Consider the following 18,029-nt stretch of genomic DNA (forward strand, 5'->3'; position numbering starts at 1 on the left):
TAGTGCATCTCCTGGGGAGAATCCAGAAACATCTGTGCAGCACTGGATGAAACATGCAATGGTCTGTCAGAAGTCCAGAAACTCACTGACCTTTTATACAAACACATTAATTACAAACAAACATGTCATAGGTGAGGATTGTAACCTTGATTAGCCATTCAAACCTGTTTGTGTCAACTTTTGTACATGTTATTAGATCAAAGTCACTGGGGTATGTAAACTTTTGATCAGGGTCATTTGGGTACTTTCTTTGGTCATTTTGTATTAAAAAGAGTAAACACAGTTGTTTGCCAATAAATAGCTTCACACAACCATTAAGCATGAGTGGAAGAAAGGTTTTTGTGTTATCATTCATATTCTCTGAAGAATGGCCAATAAATCATAAATTCTCCCAGGGTATGTAAACTTATGAGCACAACTGTATATATATATATATATATATATATATATATATATATATATATATATATATATATATATATATATATATATATATATATATATATATATATATATATATATATATATATATATATATGTGTATGTATATATATATATATATATATATATATATATATATATATATATATATATATATATGTATATGTATATGTATATGTATATATATATATATATATGTGTGTGTATATATATGTATATATATGTGTATATGTGTATATATATGTATATATATATATATGTGTATATATATATATGTATGTATATATATGTATATATATATATATATGTATATGTATATATACGTATATATATATATGTATATGTATATATACATATGTATATATATATATATATATGTATATATACATATGTATGTATATATATATATATATATATATATATATATATATATATATATATATATATATATATATATATATATATATATATATATCCGCATAAAAAAAAAAAAAAAAAAAAATATATATATATATATATATATGGCGTGGCGCAGTTGGGAGAGTGGCCGTGCCAGGAACCTGAGGGTTCCTGGTTCGATGCCCACCTTCTACCAACCTCGTCACGTTCGTTGTGTCCTTGAGCAAGACACTTCACCCTTGCTCCTGATGGGTCGTGGTTAGGGTCTTGCATGGCAGCTCCCGCCATCACTGTATGAATGTGTGTGTGAATGGGTGAATGTGGAAATAGTGTCAAAGCGCGTTGAGTACCTTGAAGGTAGAAAAGCGCTATACAAGTATAACCCATTTAACCCATATCGATATATATATTTATATATAGATATATTGATTTATATATCTATATATATATATCGATGCAGATATGTATGTACATATATATGTACTGAGTATGTGTATATAAGTGTATATATGTAAATATGTAGATGTGTATGTGTGTAAATATGTATGTATGTATGTACATATGTATATAGATATGTATCTATATATATATATGTATATATGTGTGTGTATTTATGTATGTACGTTTATGTGTAATTATGTATATACGTATATATGTGTATATATGTATGTGTATATGTATATACGTGTATATATACGATGAATGAATGAATGAATGAATATGTGTATGTATGTATATATATGTGTATGTATGTATATGTGTATGTATATACGTATATATGTGTGTGTATGTATGTATATATATTTGTATGTATATACGTATATATGTGTATGTATGTATATATATGTGTATGTATATACGTATATATGTGATTATATGTATATATATATGTATGTGTATGTATGTATGTATATGTGTATGTATGTATGTATGTATAAATATATGTGTATGTATGTATATACGTACTGTATATATATGTGTATATATGTATATACCTATATATGTGTTTATACCTGTGTGTGTGTGTGTGTGTGTGTGTATGTATGTATATATATATATATTATATATGTATATATATATATATTATATATATATATATTATATATATATATATTATATATATATATATATATATATATATATATATATATATATATATATATATATATATATATATATATATATATATATATATATGCGTGTGTGTGTGTATATATGATGGGTATATCATTAATATAATATATATATAACTAATATAATTGGATATGAAGAGTACCTACCTTGTACTCCTACCTTGTTTACTTCCGTGACAACCTTCTTAAAGTTTTGTAATCAATCAGAAATATCCAGCATCTAAAATGCACCAAACATGGATAAGTGTAGAGAGAGTTCACTTGATCATTAATTTGTTTATGGTGTTTGGATGTTTTTCATAATATCCACAATGTTCAGTGAGCAGGTTGTGTTCTGTGTGACCATGTGTATTGACCTTTATGTTAGTTGCATTTTATTTTTTCCCGCACCATGACTCGGGAACGTTGTTTGGATTGTGTCATATAAGTAAATGCTGTGTTATTATTTCTAAGTACTTACAAGGCTCATTAATCTGATTTACTCATATTCTCCACAAAATGGCTGCAAATATGTAACATTCAGAGACTGCCTGGTATTTAAAGGCCTACTGAAATGAATTTTTTTTATTTAAACGGGGATAGCAGATCTATTCTATGTGTCATACTTGATCATTTCGCGATATTGCCATATTTTTGCTGAAAGGATTTAGTATAGAACAACGACGATAAAGATTGCAACTTTTGGTATCTGATAAAAAAAAGGCTTGCACCTACCGGAAGTAGCGTGACGTAGTCAGTTGAACATATACGCAAAGTTCCCTATTGTTTACAATGATGGCCGCATGAAGTGAGAGAGATTCGGACCGAGAAAGCGACAATTTCCCCATTAATTTGAGCGAGGATGAAAGATTTGTGGATGAGTAAAGTGCAAGTGAAGGACTAGTGGGGAGTTGAAGCTATTCAGATAGGGAAGATGCTGTGAGAGCCGGGGGTGACCTGATATTCAGCTGGGAATGACTACAACAGTAAATAAACACAAGACATATATATACTCTATTAGCCACAACACAACCAGGCTTATATTTAATATGCCACAAATTAATCCTGCATAAAAACACCTGCGTGTTTGTCATGCTAGCTCCTAGCTCCTCTGCTAGCTCCTAGCTCCATAGAACACGCCAATACAATTCAAACACCTGATCAACACACACAATCACTCAGCCCAAAAGACCGTTTACCTAACCCAAGGTTCATAAAGCTTGTATATTTTTAAAAAGTTACGTACGTGACGCGCACATACGGTCAAGTTATCGAATGTTTAGCAGCCAAGGCTGCATACTCACGGTACCTGATATTCAGCTGGGAATGACTACAACAGTAAATAAACACAAGACATATATATACTCTATTAGCCACAACACAACCAGGCTTATATTTAATATGCCACAAATTAATCCTGCATAATAACACCTGCGTGTTTGTTATGCTAGCTCCTAGCTCCTCTGCTAGCTCCTAGCTCCATAGAACACGCCAATACAATTCAAACACCTGATCAACACACACAATCACTCAGCCCAAAAGACCGTTCACCTAACCCAAGGTTCATAAAGCTTATATATTTTTAAAAAGTTACGTACGTGACGCGCACGTACGGTACGGTACGTGTTATGCTAGCTCCTAGCTCCTCTGCTAGCTCCTAGCTCCATAGAACACGCCAATACAATTCAAACACATGATCAACACACACAATCACTCAGCCCAAAAGACCGTTCACCTAACCCAAGGTTCATAAAGCTTATATATTTTAAAAAAGTTACGTACATACGCAAAAAAAAGCCAAAGCTGCATACTCACAGTAGCACGTCTGCGTCTTTGTCATCCAAATCAAAGTAATCCTGGTAAGAGTCTGTGTTGTCCCAGTTCTCTACAGGCGTCTGTGTATCCAAATCAAAAGTCCTCCTGGTTAGAGTCTCTGTTATCCGAGTTCTTCCATCTTGACTGCATCTTTCGGGAATGTAAACAAAGAAGCGCCGGCTGTGTACTGTTGTGGCTGACTACGTTCGAAAAATACGTCCATTTCGCACCGACAACTTTCTTCTTTGCTTGCTCGGCTTCCTTCTCCATAATGCAATGAACATGATTGAAACAGATTCACGAACACAGATGTCCAGAATACTGTGGAATTATGAAATGAAAACAGAGCTTTTTCGTATCGGCTTCAATGTGGAAGGCATACCCGTGTTCGCCGGGCTACGTCACACGCATACGTCATCCTCAGAGGCGTTTCGAACCGGAAGTTTAGCGGCAAATTTAAAATGTTACTTTATAAGTTAACCCGGCCGTATTGGCATGTGTTATAATGTTAAGATTTCATCATTGATATATAAACTATCAGACTGCGTGGTCGGTAGTAGTGGCTTTCAGTAGGCCTTTAAGATTCATTTTAAACCAGTCAGTGGTGCGTTTTTTTGTTGAACTCATAACGTCTTGCGGGCCAATTTGAAGAAGCTGGCGGGCCGCAGTTAAGACATTACTGGACTTCAGTTATGTGCAATGAGATGCAAAAGTGAAACTTAAACATAACTTTTTACCTTTCTTCTATCAATTCATCCTGGTTCAAAAACGGTTTGGCAATGTAGCCTGCTAAAAATTATGGAAAGCGCCACTCTACATAGCAACTGATGCTGTGGTCAAAGTTGGAATTGCCACAAAACACTTTTTAAGATAATCAACACTCTACTGCCGTCTAGCTTCTAAAGTGGATAGTGCACCCCTCCAATTTGTCATGTTTCATGTGTCAGGTAAACCGCGACAAATAACCCATATGAATCCCCTTCCTACTGTATGTATTCCTTTATTTCATATATTATTGTATTTCAATTATTATATATTGTCTTTGCTTTTACTTATCACCAAAATGGCAAGCTATTATTTTCCATTTCATTTTCCCCCATTGGAACATTTAACCCTCTGGAGATATTCCATTTTAATCATCTTTAAAGCCAAACAGGACATAAAAATCCTTGAGTTTGTGAAGGCCATAAAAATAATTTGGATTCCTATTGACTTTTGTTGCTTACTTTCAAATTTCTGAATAAACTTCAGTCCGGAACTAAACATGTAATGTTTTATAATGTTGTAATCTGACCCATTTAATGGCATTTTGAAAAGATAATGTCGCGTTAGTAAAATAACTCATGTCATGCAAATTTATACAAATTGAAAACCGTGACCAAAGTCTGTCTGTGGCCGCCCGAGTGCAGCTGGAATAAGATCCAGCCCCCCTGACACCCTCAGAGGGACAAGCAGTACAAAATGGATTGATGGACGGCGCAAAGCCTTTGATCAAAAGGCCTTAAACGGGTTGAAATAATAATAATAAAAAACATGTTATGTATTTTTATTTAGGGCTGAAATTGATTGAGAAATGTGTGCTGAAAAAAAAAAAAAAAGAGTATCAAAAAATGTTTTTTGCTTTTTGAAAACTGAAAGACTTTATATGTCCTGACTAGAGTTGTACGGTATATAAAAACTAAAGATAAAGGTGAAGTTATAACACTGAAACGCCCGTCTGCAGTGTTTTAGCTACTTCTAAATCACTAATCCTTGTCTCCATGGCGACAAATAAAGTATGTTTCTTACAAGTAACATTATCACTGCAGGACGAGGAATAGCTAAACATGCTTCACTACACACCGTAGGAGGATACAATAGCTCACCTGCGTCACAATGTAAACAATTATATATTCATAAACTCAGGAAATATGTCCCTGGACACATGAGGACTTTGAATATGACCAATGTATGATCCTGTAACTACTTGGTATCGGATTGATACCTAAATGTGTGGTATCATCCAAAACTAATGTAAAGTATCAAACAACAGAAGAATAAGTGATTATTACATTTTAACAGAAGTGTAGATAGAACATGTTAAAACAGAAAATAAGCAGATATTAACAAGTAGATTAATAATCAATTTTTACAGTTTGTTCTTTATAATGTAGACAAAATACTAGGTAGATAAATGACACAATATGTTACTGCATACGTCAGCAGACTAATTAAGAACCTTTGTTTCTTTACTTACTACTAAAAGACAAGTTGTCTTGTATGTTCACTATTTTATTTAAGGACTAAATTGCAATAAGAAACATGTTTAATGTACACTAAGATTTTTTGTTAAAATAAAGCCAATAATTCCATTTTTTGGGGTCCCCTTTATTTAGAAAAGTATCAAAGTATCCAAATACATTTTGGTACCGGTACCAAAATATTGGTATCAAGACAACCCTAGTCCTGACTTTCAGGTATTGCCTAAAAACTACCAGTGTATGGTTCCTACACCTGTAAAAGAATTGGACATACATGTTTTAAATTTAACATGAAATAAACCCTCTTAAGAAAAGAAATGATGTATAATTGAGTTACACAACACAAATTATGGCCTATTGTACAAATGTACGAAAAGTTAAAAAAAAGCTAACCTTTGCCCTCTGGGGATTAAACGAACACAATCAACAAGGGTGAAGGGTGGGTTTAGAAATTAGCTCTGCTTCTTCCTACTCCTTTTGAATTGTGAGTACATGTGATGTTTGTTGATATACAGTGCATACACAAAGTATTCACAGCGCTTCACTTTTCTCACATTTTCTTTTGTTACAGCTTCATTCCAAAATAGAATATTTATTTTTTCTCCCCACAAAATTCTACAAAATTACCCCTATAATAACAATGTGGAAAAGTTACATAATTACAACTTTTTGCAGATGTTTTAAAAATAAAAAAACTAATAAATCAAACGTACATAAGTATTCACAGCCTTTTCCATGAAGCTCAAAAGTGAGCTCAGGTGCGTCCTGTTTCAACTGATCAACCTTGAGGTGTTCCTACAGCTTCATTGGAGTCCACCTGTGCTAAATTCAGCTGGTTGGACATGATTTGGAAAGGAACACACCTGTCTATGTATAAGGTGCCACACCTGACAGTGCATGGCTAAACACAAACCCAACATGAAGTTGAAGGAATTGTCTGTAGACCTCCGAGGCACAAATCTGGTCAAGGCTACAGAAAAATATCTTCGGCCTTGAATGTCCCAATGAGCAAAGTGGCCTCCATCATCCGTAAATGGAAGAAGTTTGGAACCACCAGGACTCTTCCTGGAGCTGTCGAAACTGAGCGATGGGGGGAGAAGGGCCCTCGTCAGGGATGGTCACTCTGTCAGATCTACAACCCTCCTCTGTGGAGAGAGAAGAACTTTCCAGAAGGACAACCACCTCTGCAGCAATCAGGCCTTCTTCTTAGTAAAAAAGATTGTCAAAATGCACCTGAAACTAAATTTTCTGGTCTGATGAGACAAAGATTGAAGTCTTTGGTGTGAAAACCAGGCGTCATGTTTGGAGGAAACCATGCACCGCTCATCACCAGGCCAGTACCTGCATGGTGGTGGCAGCATCATGCTATGGGGATGGTTTTTCAGCGGTAGGAACTAGGAGACTAATCAGGATAGAGGGAAAGATGAATGCAGCAAAGTACAGAGACATCCTGGATGAAAACCAACGCTTCCCATCCAACCTGATGGAGTTTGAGAGGTGCTGCAAAGAGGAATGGGTGAAACTGACTTAAAGGCCTACTGAAACCCACTACTACCGACCACGCAGTCTGATAGTTTATATATCAGTGATGAAATCTTAACATTGCAACACATGCCAATACGGCCGGGTTAACTTATAAAGTGCAATTTAAAATTTCCCGCCACACTTCCGATTGAAAACGTCTATGTATGATGACGTGTGCGCGTGACGTTAACGGTTGATACGGAAGTATTCGGACCCATTGAATCCAATACAAAAAAGCTGTTTTCATTTCATAATTCCACAGTATTCTGGACATCTGTATTCTGGAATCTTTTGCAATTTGTTTAATGAACAATGGAGACTGCTAAGAAGAAAGTTGTAGGTGGGATCAGTGTATTAGCGGCTGGCTGCAGCAACACAACAAGAAAGACTTACTTGGATAGCAGACGCGCTAGCCAACGCTAGCCGCCAACCGCATCTGTGATCGGGTGAAGTCCTTCGTCGCGCTGTCGATCGCTGGAACGCAGGTGAGCACGGGTGTTGATGAGCAGATGAGGGCTGGCTGGCGTAGGTGGAGCGCTAATGTTTTATCATAGCTCTGTGAGGTCCGGTTGCTAAGTTAGCTTCAGTGTCGTTAGCAACAGCATTGTTAAGCTTTGCCAGGCTGAGAATTATTAACCGTGTAGTTACATGTACATGGTTTAATAGTATTGTTGATCTTCTGTCTATCCTTCCAGTCAGGGATTTATTTATTTTGTTTCTATCTGCATTTGAGCCAGATGCTATCACGTTAGCTCCGTAGCTAAAGAGCTTCGCCGATGTATTGTGGAGATAAAAGTCACTGTGAATGTCCATTTCGCGTTCTCGACTCTCATTTTCAAGAGGATATAGTATCCGAGGTGGTTTGAAATACAAATCCGTGATCCACAATAGAAAAAGGAGAGTGTGTGGAATCCAATGAGCCAGCTTGTACCTAAGTTACGGTCAGAGCGAAAAAAGATATGTTTGCACTGCATTCTAGTCCGTCACTCTAACGTATCTCATCCACAAATCTTTCATCCTCGCTCAAATTAATGGGTTAATCGTCGCTTTCTCAGTCCGAATCTCTCTAGCTGCGTTGAAAACAATAGGAAAATATGAGGAAGCGAACAACCGACTACGTCACGCTACTTCCGGTAGGGGCAAGGCTTTTTTTTAATCAGAGACCAAAAGTTGCGAACTTTATCATCGTTGTTCTCTACTAAATCCTTTCAGCAAAAATATGGCAATATCGCGAAAGGATCAAGTATGACACATAGAATGGATCTGCTATCCCCGTATAAATAAAAAAAATTCATTTCAGTAGGCCTTTAAAGATAGGTGTGCCAAGCTTGTGGCATCGTAATCAAAATAACTTGAGGCTGTAATTGCTGCCTCAAAGTATGGAGCAAAATCTGTGAACACTTATGTACATGTGGGCGGTATAGCTCGGTTGGTAGAGCGGCCGTGCCAGCAACTTGAGGGTTCCAGGTTCGATCCCCGCTTCCGCCATCCTAGTTACTGCCGTTGTGTCCTTGGGCAAGGCACTTTACCCACCTGCTCCCAGTGCCACCCACACTGGTTTAAATGTAACTTAGATATTGGGTTTCACTATGTAAAGCGCTTTGAGTCACTAGAGAAAAGCGCTATATAAATATAATTCACTTCACTTCACATGTGATTTCTTAGTTTTTCATTTATAATAATTTTGCAAACATTTCTAAAAAAAAAACCAAAACATTTTTACATTCTCATTATGTAGAATTTTGCGGACAAAAAAATGAATTAATTCTATTTTGGAATAAGGCTGTAACATAAGAAAATGTGGGAAAAGTGACGCACTGAATACTTTGCGTATGCACTGTAAATAACGTGTCATGCATGTTTAAACCATGACAAAGTGAGAGTCGGGGCAAATATGACTCTGACCCGCTATATGTATGATTAACTTGAAGTGGACCTGTGTGCAGACAAGGTCTATTAATTCTGTTATGTACTGAACAGTTCAAGTGAGTGAGAGGCCAGCAGTATGAATAATATTGCTGAGAAGTGAGTGATAACACACAATAGTGACAAAGCAACGAGCTACTACACACAAAAGTTTCTGTGACGTCCTTGTCAGCAGGGATAATAATTCATCGGTTTTGACAAAAGAACACTGTTGCCCATGTGGGAGGGCGCCACAAAAACACACACTTCACACGCCTGGAAGACGTCATGTTGGTTGACACATTGTTAAAGGGAACGTGTTCATGTACAGTCAAACCTGATTTGATGTATTGCATCAAATTGTTCTTCAAGTACAGGGATGTCTGACCCCCGCCCCTCATTTTTGACTTTTCAATAATGCCGTCCATCAATTTTCTACCTCTTGTCCCTCTGGGTTGCGGGTGTGGCTGGGGCCTATCCCAGCTGCACTCGGGCAGAAGGCGGGGTACGCCCTGGTCAAGTGTCCACCTTAATGGCAAGGCCAACACAGACAGACAACATTCACACACTAGAGACCATTTAGTATTGCCAATCAACCTATCCCCAGGTGCATGAACCAATGCACTTTCACAAAAACCATGAAAATGTTGACAGAAAAAAAATCCCATCAATATAATATCTAGGGCGGTATAGCTCGGTTGGTAGAGCGGCCGTGCCAGCAACTTGAGGGTTGCAGGTTCGATCCCCGCATCCGCCATCCTAGTTACTGCCGTTGTGTCCTTGGGCAAGACACTTTACCCACCTGCTCCCAGTGCCACCCACACTGGTTTATATGTAACTTAGATATTGGGTGTCACTATGTAAAGCGCTTTAAGTCACTAGAGAAAAGCGCTATATAAATATTAATCACTTCACTTAATTTTTTTAAGACAGTTGGGACACACACACATATATATATATATATATATATATATATATATATATATATATATATATATATATATATATATATATATATATATATATATATATATATACATACATGTGTGTATGTGTATATATATATATATATATATATATTAGAGCTGCGCGGTCTGCGGACACACCCGCGAAGTCCGCGGGTAATCCGCGGGTCGGGCGGATGAATGACGAAAAAAATAGATTTTAAATAGATTCGGGCGGGTGGCGGTTGAACCAATTCGGAAATATATATACATAGTAAATGTATAAAGAGAATCCTATGCGTCCCAGCAACAATTGAGTGCCGCAAGTGAGCTCCTTCAGCGCAGCAGGGCGCATTTTAGAGGCCAGGCGCTCTCGCCTGAATCCTGGCACTGTAGATGCCATTTTATTCCTGCATAGTGCTAACAAACAAAAAAAAGTAAGTAGACATACGGTTGGATATGTTAAAGGAATTAGTCTACGTTACCTAGGCTATACCAAATAAGCCCATGTCTAACCTATATTGAGTTCGGTCAGCTGAATAATTTTGATGGTTACGTGTTGTTTGGGCGCACTACAATGCAAAGGAATTAAGGCAATTGCGTTGTTTATTGTGTTTTTTTTTCTATTGGAGATATACTACTGTGTGTTAATTATTTGGCCTCGCTTTCAAGTGAAGCGCATCTCCGATTGGCTACAATGTAAAGCTATTTAGCCTGCTTTGTTTGTCGCGACCGTCTATTTTCATTATAATTCAATTATTATTATTTGTTTAATTTATTTTTGTTTAAATAGAGATGACATACATATATTCTTTAACCTCACTAATGCCTTGCATCGTCTATATTAGATATATAACAACGGGCCGGTGGCGGGTGGGTGTGGTTTTGATAAAATGTTGGTTCGGGTGTATGGCGGGTGGATGACGACTTTTGTGATGCGGTTGCGGATGAAATAATTGCCTATCCGCGCATCTCTAATATATATATATATATATATATATATATATATATATATATATATATATATATATATATATGTATATGTATGTATGTATGTATGTATGTATGTATGTATGTATGTATGTATGTATGTATGTATGTATATGTTTGTGTGTGTATATATATACAGTATATATGTATTAATACATATATATGTATACATATATATATATTATATATATATATATATATATATATATATATATATACATGTATGTATGTATGTATATGTGTGTGTGTGTATATATATATATATATATATAGTGTATGTATATATATATATATATATATATATATATATATATATAGTGTATGTATATGTGTATACAGTGTATGTATATGTGTATACAGTCGTGGTCAAAAGTTTACATACACTTGTAAAGAACATAATGTCATGGCTGTCTTGAGTTTACAATAATTTCTACAACTCTTATTTTTTTATGATAGAGTGATTGTTTTGTTTCATCTGACATCACATGGACAAAGGTAAAACCTTCTGGAGGAAAGTTCTGTGGTCAGATGAAACAAAAATGGAGCTGTTTGGCCACAATACCCAGCAATATGTTAGGAGGAGAAAAGGTGAGGCTTTTAATCCCAGGAACACCATACCTACCGTCAAGCATGGTGGTGGTAGTATTATGTTCTGGGCCTGTTTTGCTGCCAATGGAACTGGTGCTTGAGTAAATGGGACAATGATAAAGGGGGATTACCTCCAAATTCTTCAGGACAACCTAAAGTCATCAGCCCGGAGGTTGGGTCTTGGGCGCAGTAGGGTGTTCCAACAGGACAATGACCCAAAACACACGTCAAAAGTGGTAAAGGAATGGCTAAACCATGCTAGAATTAAGGTTTTAGAATGGCCTTCCCAAAGTCCTGACTATAAACGTGTGAAAAATGCTGAATAAACAAGTCCATGTCCGAAAACCAACAAATTTAGCTGAACTGCACCAATTTTGTCAAGATTGTGGATGGCTACCAAAAGTGCCTTATTGCAGTGAAACTTGCCAAGGGACATGTAAGCAAATATTAACATTGCTGTATGTATACTTTTGACCCAGCAGATTTGCTCACATTTTCAGTAGACCCATAATAAATTCATAAAAGAACCAAATTTCATGAATGTTTTTTGTGACCAACAAGTCTGTGCTCCAATCACTCTATCACAAAAAAATAAGAGTTGTAGAAATTATTGGAAACTCAACACAGCCATGACATTATGTTCTTTACAAGTGTATGTAAACTTTTGACTTTTAAGCTGGAGCCTTTCCCAGCTGACTTCAGGATATTCATTCAGTCTTTAATTAAAAATTACACAATTAGACAGCAGATTATGTGTGCAAAATGTTTTTTGTTGTTGTTACATTTGCCGATTAAATAACGTCTTTTCCTGACAAGTCTTTCATGAGTGATAAATTAACAGACAAAATAGCAACATAAGCGTAACATGAATCATTTGCCTGCACAAGTTACCATACCTTAAAGTTTCCCCCAGCAAATATACCGGGTACACTTCCCTGTACGGCTTAATTGTAAACCAAACAAAGCCATTAAACCAGCGCTGCCTGAAAGGTGAGACGTGTTTGTTGAAGGTCATGTGGACGGAATGAAGAGCATGGCGTTTACTATGTCCTTATAGGTCGGGGAAAAGACAGCAGGTGTATGCAGACCACAGCCCCTCCCACTTGACAAACCTCTCTCAAGTCAATAGCGTAAAGATTTCACGTCATCCAGATATAACTGAGGAGGTGAAATAATTGAAGTGACTGCAAATTATTGTATTTTTTTTTTTTTTGTAGGTTTGGAATCATCTGCTGGAGAAAATGGGATGCTTTGGTTTCCTCAAGTTCATGATGTTTCTTTTCAACGGGATCATCTTTGTGAGTATTTAACGCATGTCACGCTATGAAACCATGAGTGAGTCGGGGAGATTGTGATTCTTTTCGCTCCATGGTCAATTGCTCAAACTTCTCTCAACAATCATTCCTGCATTTATTGAAGATACAGTGCACATTTCACTGGAGTCAATCCCTCTTGTTCTCCGAATAATTATTATCATAGGGAAAATTGTCTCGATGTTATTGTAATGCAGACCAGGGCAAATTAAGGCCCGTTAAGCTTTTCAATCTGGCCCGCCGGACATTCCCAAATAGTTTTTTTTAGATCTTTAAGATGAAAAGTGTAGCTGCCATTCTGATGTGCAGTGATGTTTTCAAATGACCGTAAGTCTTGAACTGTACAAAGTAGAGATGTCCAATAATGTCTTTTTTGCCGATATTCCGATATTGTCCAACTCTTAATTACCGATTCCGATATCAACCGATACCGATATATACGGTCGTGGAATTAACACATTATTAGGCCTAATTTTGTTGTGATGCCCCGCTGGATGCATTAAACAATGTAACAAGGTTTTCCAAAATAAATCAACTCAAGTTATGGAAAATAAAATGCCAACATGGCACTGCCATATTTATTATTGAAGTCACAAAGTGCATTATTTTTTTAAAATGCCTCAAAACAGCAGCTTGGAATTTGGGACATGCTCTTCCTGAGAGAGCATGAGGAGGTGGGGGGAGGATTTGGGGGTAGGGGTTAGTATTGATATTGTAGTGTCCCGGAAGAGTTAGTGCTGCAAGGGGTTCTGGGTATTTGTTCTGTTGTGTTTGTTGTGTTACGGTGCGGATGTTCTCCAGAAATGTGTTTGTCATTCTTGTTTGGTGTGGGTTCACAGTGTGGCGCATATTTGTAACAGTGTTAAAGTTGTTTATACAGTCACCCTCAGTGTGACCTGTATGGCTGTTGACCAAGAATGCCTTGCATTCACTTGTATGTGTGTAAGTGCAGCATATATTATGTGACTGGGCCGGCACGCAAAGGAAGTGCCTTACTTCCGTGTACACAGCGCCGTTTTAAAAAGTCATAAATTTTACTTTTTCAAACCGATACCAATAATTTCCGATATTACATTTTAAAGCATTTATCGGCCGATATTATCGGAATTCTCTAATACAAAGTATTTCAATGGTTGGAATCTGCCCTTTTGCATGAGTTACTATGGCCATCTAATTAGTTACTATGGCCATCTAATTAGTTACTATGGTCATCTAATTAGTTACTATGGTCATCTAAGTCAGTGGTCCCCAACCTTTTTGTAGCTGGGGACCGGTCAACGCTTGAAAATTTGTCCCATGGACCGGAGGTGGGGGGGGGGGGGGGGGGGGGGGGGGGGTGGATTTTATTTTTATTTATTTATTTTTTTCATAAAGAAATACAATAATGTGTGCTTATGGACTGTATCCCTGCAGACTGTATTGATCTATATTGATATATAATGTATATATTGTGTTTTTATGTTGATTTAATTAAACAAAAACAAAAACATTTTATTTATTTTTATTTTTTTTAAGCTTCTTGCGCGGCCCGGTACCAATCGGTCCGCGGCCCGGTGGTTGGGGACCACTGATCTAAGTCACTGCAGCTCAGACGAGCTGTGGGTGGGGAGCGTTTCCACAGAGTGTCAACCTGAAATGTGGGTGTCAGGGACAGACTCGAAGGAGATTTTTACAAGAAAGTTCTAAAGCTTAGTGATATATCAGATGTATCAGATTGTAGGTGGGTTTTATCTTTTACCCTTCGCGTTCATATTTCGCTGTTTGATGCATTTTTGTTGCGTTTCGCTTGATTGTAAAATATGTCGATCGAGAGGGGGGTGTGACGTTCATATGTTGTCAATATTCAGTGTTTTATCGTTCATAGTTAATATTGTAAATCCCACATTCTTTATTTTCATGTACAATTTGGGTGTCTCATTCAGTAAAAACATGTAAAATTCCATTCCGGCGGTCTGTCATAACGTTTTTAGCATTCAATCAGACATTATTGTGAGGTTTTGTATTAGTGTTCCTGAAAATCAGATATACCGGCCCCCAGACACATTTTGTTCTCAAAATTTGGCCCCCCGAGTCCAAATAATTGCCCAGGCCTGTTGTAATAGGAAAACTCAAACTCAGGAAAAAAAAAAAAAGGCAAGAGGGCAGAATGAAATGTGAAAGTTAAATTGCATTGACATTTTTATTTTCAAACTTAGCATATGATGAGCAAAGAACATGAAAAGGAAACATGTTTAGGCCAGCCTACTCTATATGTGATATTTATAAATATATGTGACAACCATCCCCAAAGAGAATGTGGCGACCATTCCCAACAGGATCTCATCGCTAGCATCAAAGCTAACAACTGTGTCACAACTAATTAGCGAGCTAAAAACAATTGAAACACTGTATATTCCAAGCTAAAAAGCGCACCGGTATTTAAGCCACACCCACCAAATTTTTTGAAAACATAAATATGTTTACATATACAGTATTAGCCGCAAATATATACTGGTAAGAAAGATCTTGGAAATGTTCATTTACGTACCTTAATGGTTTCCAAACGGTGCCTGACACAGGGCAGTAAAACGGCTGATCAAACAAAACAGAAGTCATCGTCATGGACCCACTAGCTGTGGAAGCTCGCTCTCCAATCAGCTAAACAGACTCAATAACGCCACTGTGACGTTTGGGTGAATTTACGAAACTGAAACAAAACAAAAAGAAAGCTGTTGTAAGTTAATAATACCAACAGACACTCGTAAACACGTTAGCATATTAGTTATTGCTAACAATGCTAGCTTGATTATGATAGCATGTACAAAAATATGCATGAAAACACTCCTACAGACATTACACATGGGACAGTTTAGTAAGTAAGAATTGTTTTAGTTATATTGTAAATCTTACAAACGTTGCTTGGAGTGATGAATGAAGAATTATTTCAAACAAACGCTACGGACGAATACTTCCGGTTCAAGGAACGGAACAGAAAGTACATTTTCAACCCGCAGCACCTGCCGCGAGCAAACTCGTCAAAAAGATGGTGCCATAGCACAAACAACACCGCACCTTTTCAGTGTCTACGTCGGTGTTCTATGAAAACTATTTGTTGAATACAAAACCCATAAATTAGCCGCACCGTTTATAAGCGGCAGGGTTCAAAGTGTTGAAAAAAAGTTTAAAATAGAGATGTCCGATATCATCGGCCGATAAATGCTTTAAAATGTAATATCTGAAATTGTCGGTATCGGTTTTGAAATTATCGGTATCGGTTTCAAAAAGTAAAATGTATGACTTTTTAAAACGCCGCTGTGTACACGGACGTAGGGAGAAGTACAGAGCGCCAATAAACCTTAAAGGCACTGCCTTTGCTTGCCGGCCCAGTCACATAATATCTATGGCTTTTCACACACACACACACAAGTGAATGCAATGCATACTTGGTCAACAGCCATACAGGTCACACTGAGGGTGTCCGTATAAACAACTTTAGCACTGTTACAAATATGTGCCACACTGTGAACCCACAGCAAACAAGAATGACAAACACATTTTGGGGGAACATCCGCACCGTAACACAACATAAACACAACAGAACAAATACCCAGAACCCCTTGCAGCACTAACTCTTCCGGGACGCTACACTCCCCCCGCCCCACACACACCTCAACACCGCCCACCTCAACCTCCTAATGCTCTCTCAGGGAGAGCATGTCCCAAATTCCAAGCTGCTGTTTTGAGGCATGTTAAAAAAAATAATGCACTTTGTGACTTCAATAATAAATATGGCAGTGCCATGTTGGCATTTTTTTCCATAACTTGAGTTTATTTATTTTGGAAAATCTTGTTACATTGTTTAATGCATCCAGCGGGGCATCACAACAAAATTAGGCATAATAATGTGTTAATTCCACGACTGTATATATCGGTATCGGTTGATATCGGTATCGGTAATTAAGAGTTGGACAATATCGGAATATCGATATCGGCAAAAAAGCCATTATCAGACATCTCTAGTTTAAAATATGATAAACTGTAGCTTCCTGTACTTAATATACTTAACCTTTATTTTAATAACAGTTGCTAATGAGATATTGTACAATATAACGAGGACTGTCAAACGATTAAAATATCTAATCGTGATTAATCACATTTTATCCATAGTTAACTCATAATTAATCAAATAATCTCAATTCTGTATATTTAATAGGTGGACCTTAGTAAAACAATTATATAAATATTAGTTTGTTAATTTTTTTATGTACTTTTTTTTATTGTATTTTTTAAACATTTCAACACAAAATGGACACAAACACTCCTTTACATACGCGCGTGTTCCTACTCTGTCTCGTCACTGGTTTTTCTGCCAGTCTGGGCTGTGACCTCGTGTTCGGGAGTGTGTCAAGTCTACTGGGGGTGCGATAGCCAGGTAGAAAAGCAAGCCCAAATAGGTAACCACACGTTCAAAAGCAAGTCCGATAAAACGCTTCCCGTGACTCACGTATTTTGCAAGTGACTTTAGTAAAAAAAATTTAAAAAACAAGCCAAAAAGCAGACTTGGCAACAACTCCGGTGATAACTCAACTCACAGCGACAATGGGTGTAAATAACCTAAACTTGCCTTTCAATATACATTTTCTTTGTCAATTTCTGCTCACTATCCGTAAAATTGTAGAAAAATACAATATAATTAAAAATATATTTGCTAACTTGTTATTATCGCGTTAACTTTGCAAGCCCTGATTATATCAACATACATTTTTAGATAGATGACCA

General features: G+C 36.8%; 2 protein-coding genes across 3 annotated transcripts in view; both read left to right on the plus strand.

The window, feature by feature from the left end:
* The window catches only part of znf653 (zinc finger protein 653), a 49,860-nt gene that overhangs the window by 31,721 nt on the left and 110 nt on the right, over window positions 1-18,029 (plus strand). The window contains exons 11-12 of one of the 2 annotated variants that reach the window (XR_009824548.1): window positions 13,016-13,088; window positions 13,176-13,243. The gene's annotated coding sequence lies outside the window, so the exon portion shown is untranslated. Of the gene's footprint in view, window positions 1-13,015; window positions 13,089-13,175; window positions 13,257-18,029 lie in introns of those variants that run through there. The other variant, XR_009824547.1, reaches the window with a different exon arrangement.
* The window catches only part of tspan34b (tetraspanin 34b), a 15,332-nt gene continuing 10,502 nt past the window's right edge, over window positions 13,200-18,029 (plus strand). The window contains exon 1 of the mRNA XM_062036652.1: window positions 13,200-13,256. Within this exon, the coding sequence (XP_061892636.1) occupies window positions 13,200-13,256 (57 nt within the window). The remainder of the gene's footprint in view (window positions 13,257-18,029) is intronic.

Source organism: Entelurus aequoreus, linkage group LG25, assembly GCF_033978785.1.
Source record: "Entelurus aequoreus isolate RoL-2023_Sb linkage group LG25, RoL_Eaeq_v1.1, whole genome shotgun sequence".
Classification (NCBI taxonomy): Eukaryota; Metazoa; Chordata; class Actinopteri; order Syngnathiformes; family Syngnathidae; genus Entelurus; species Entelurus aequoreus.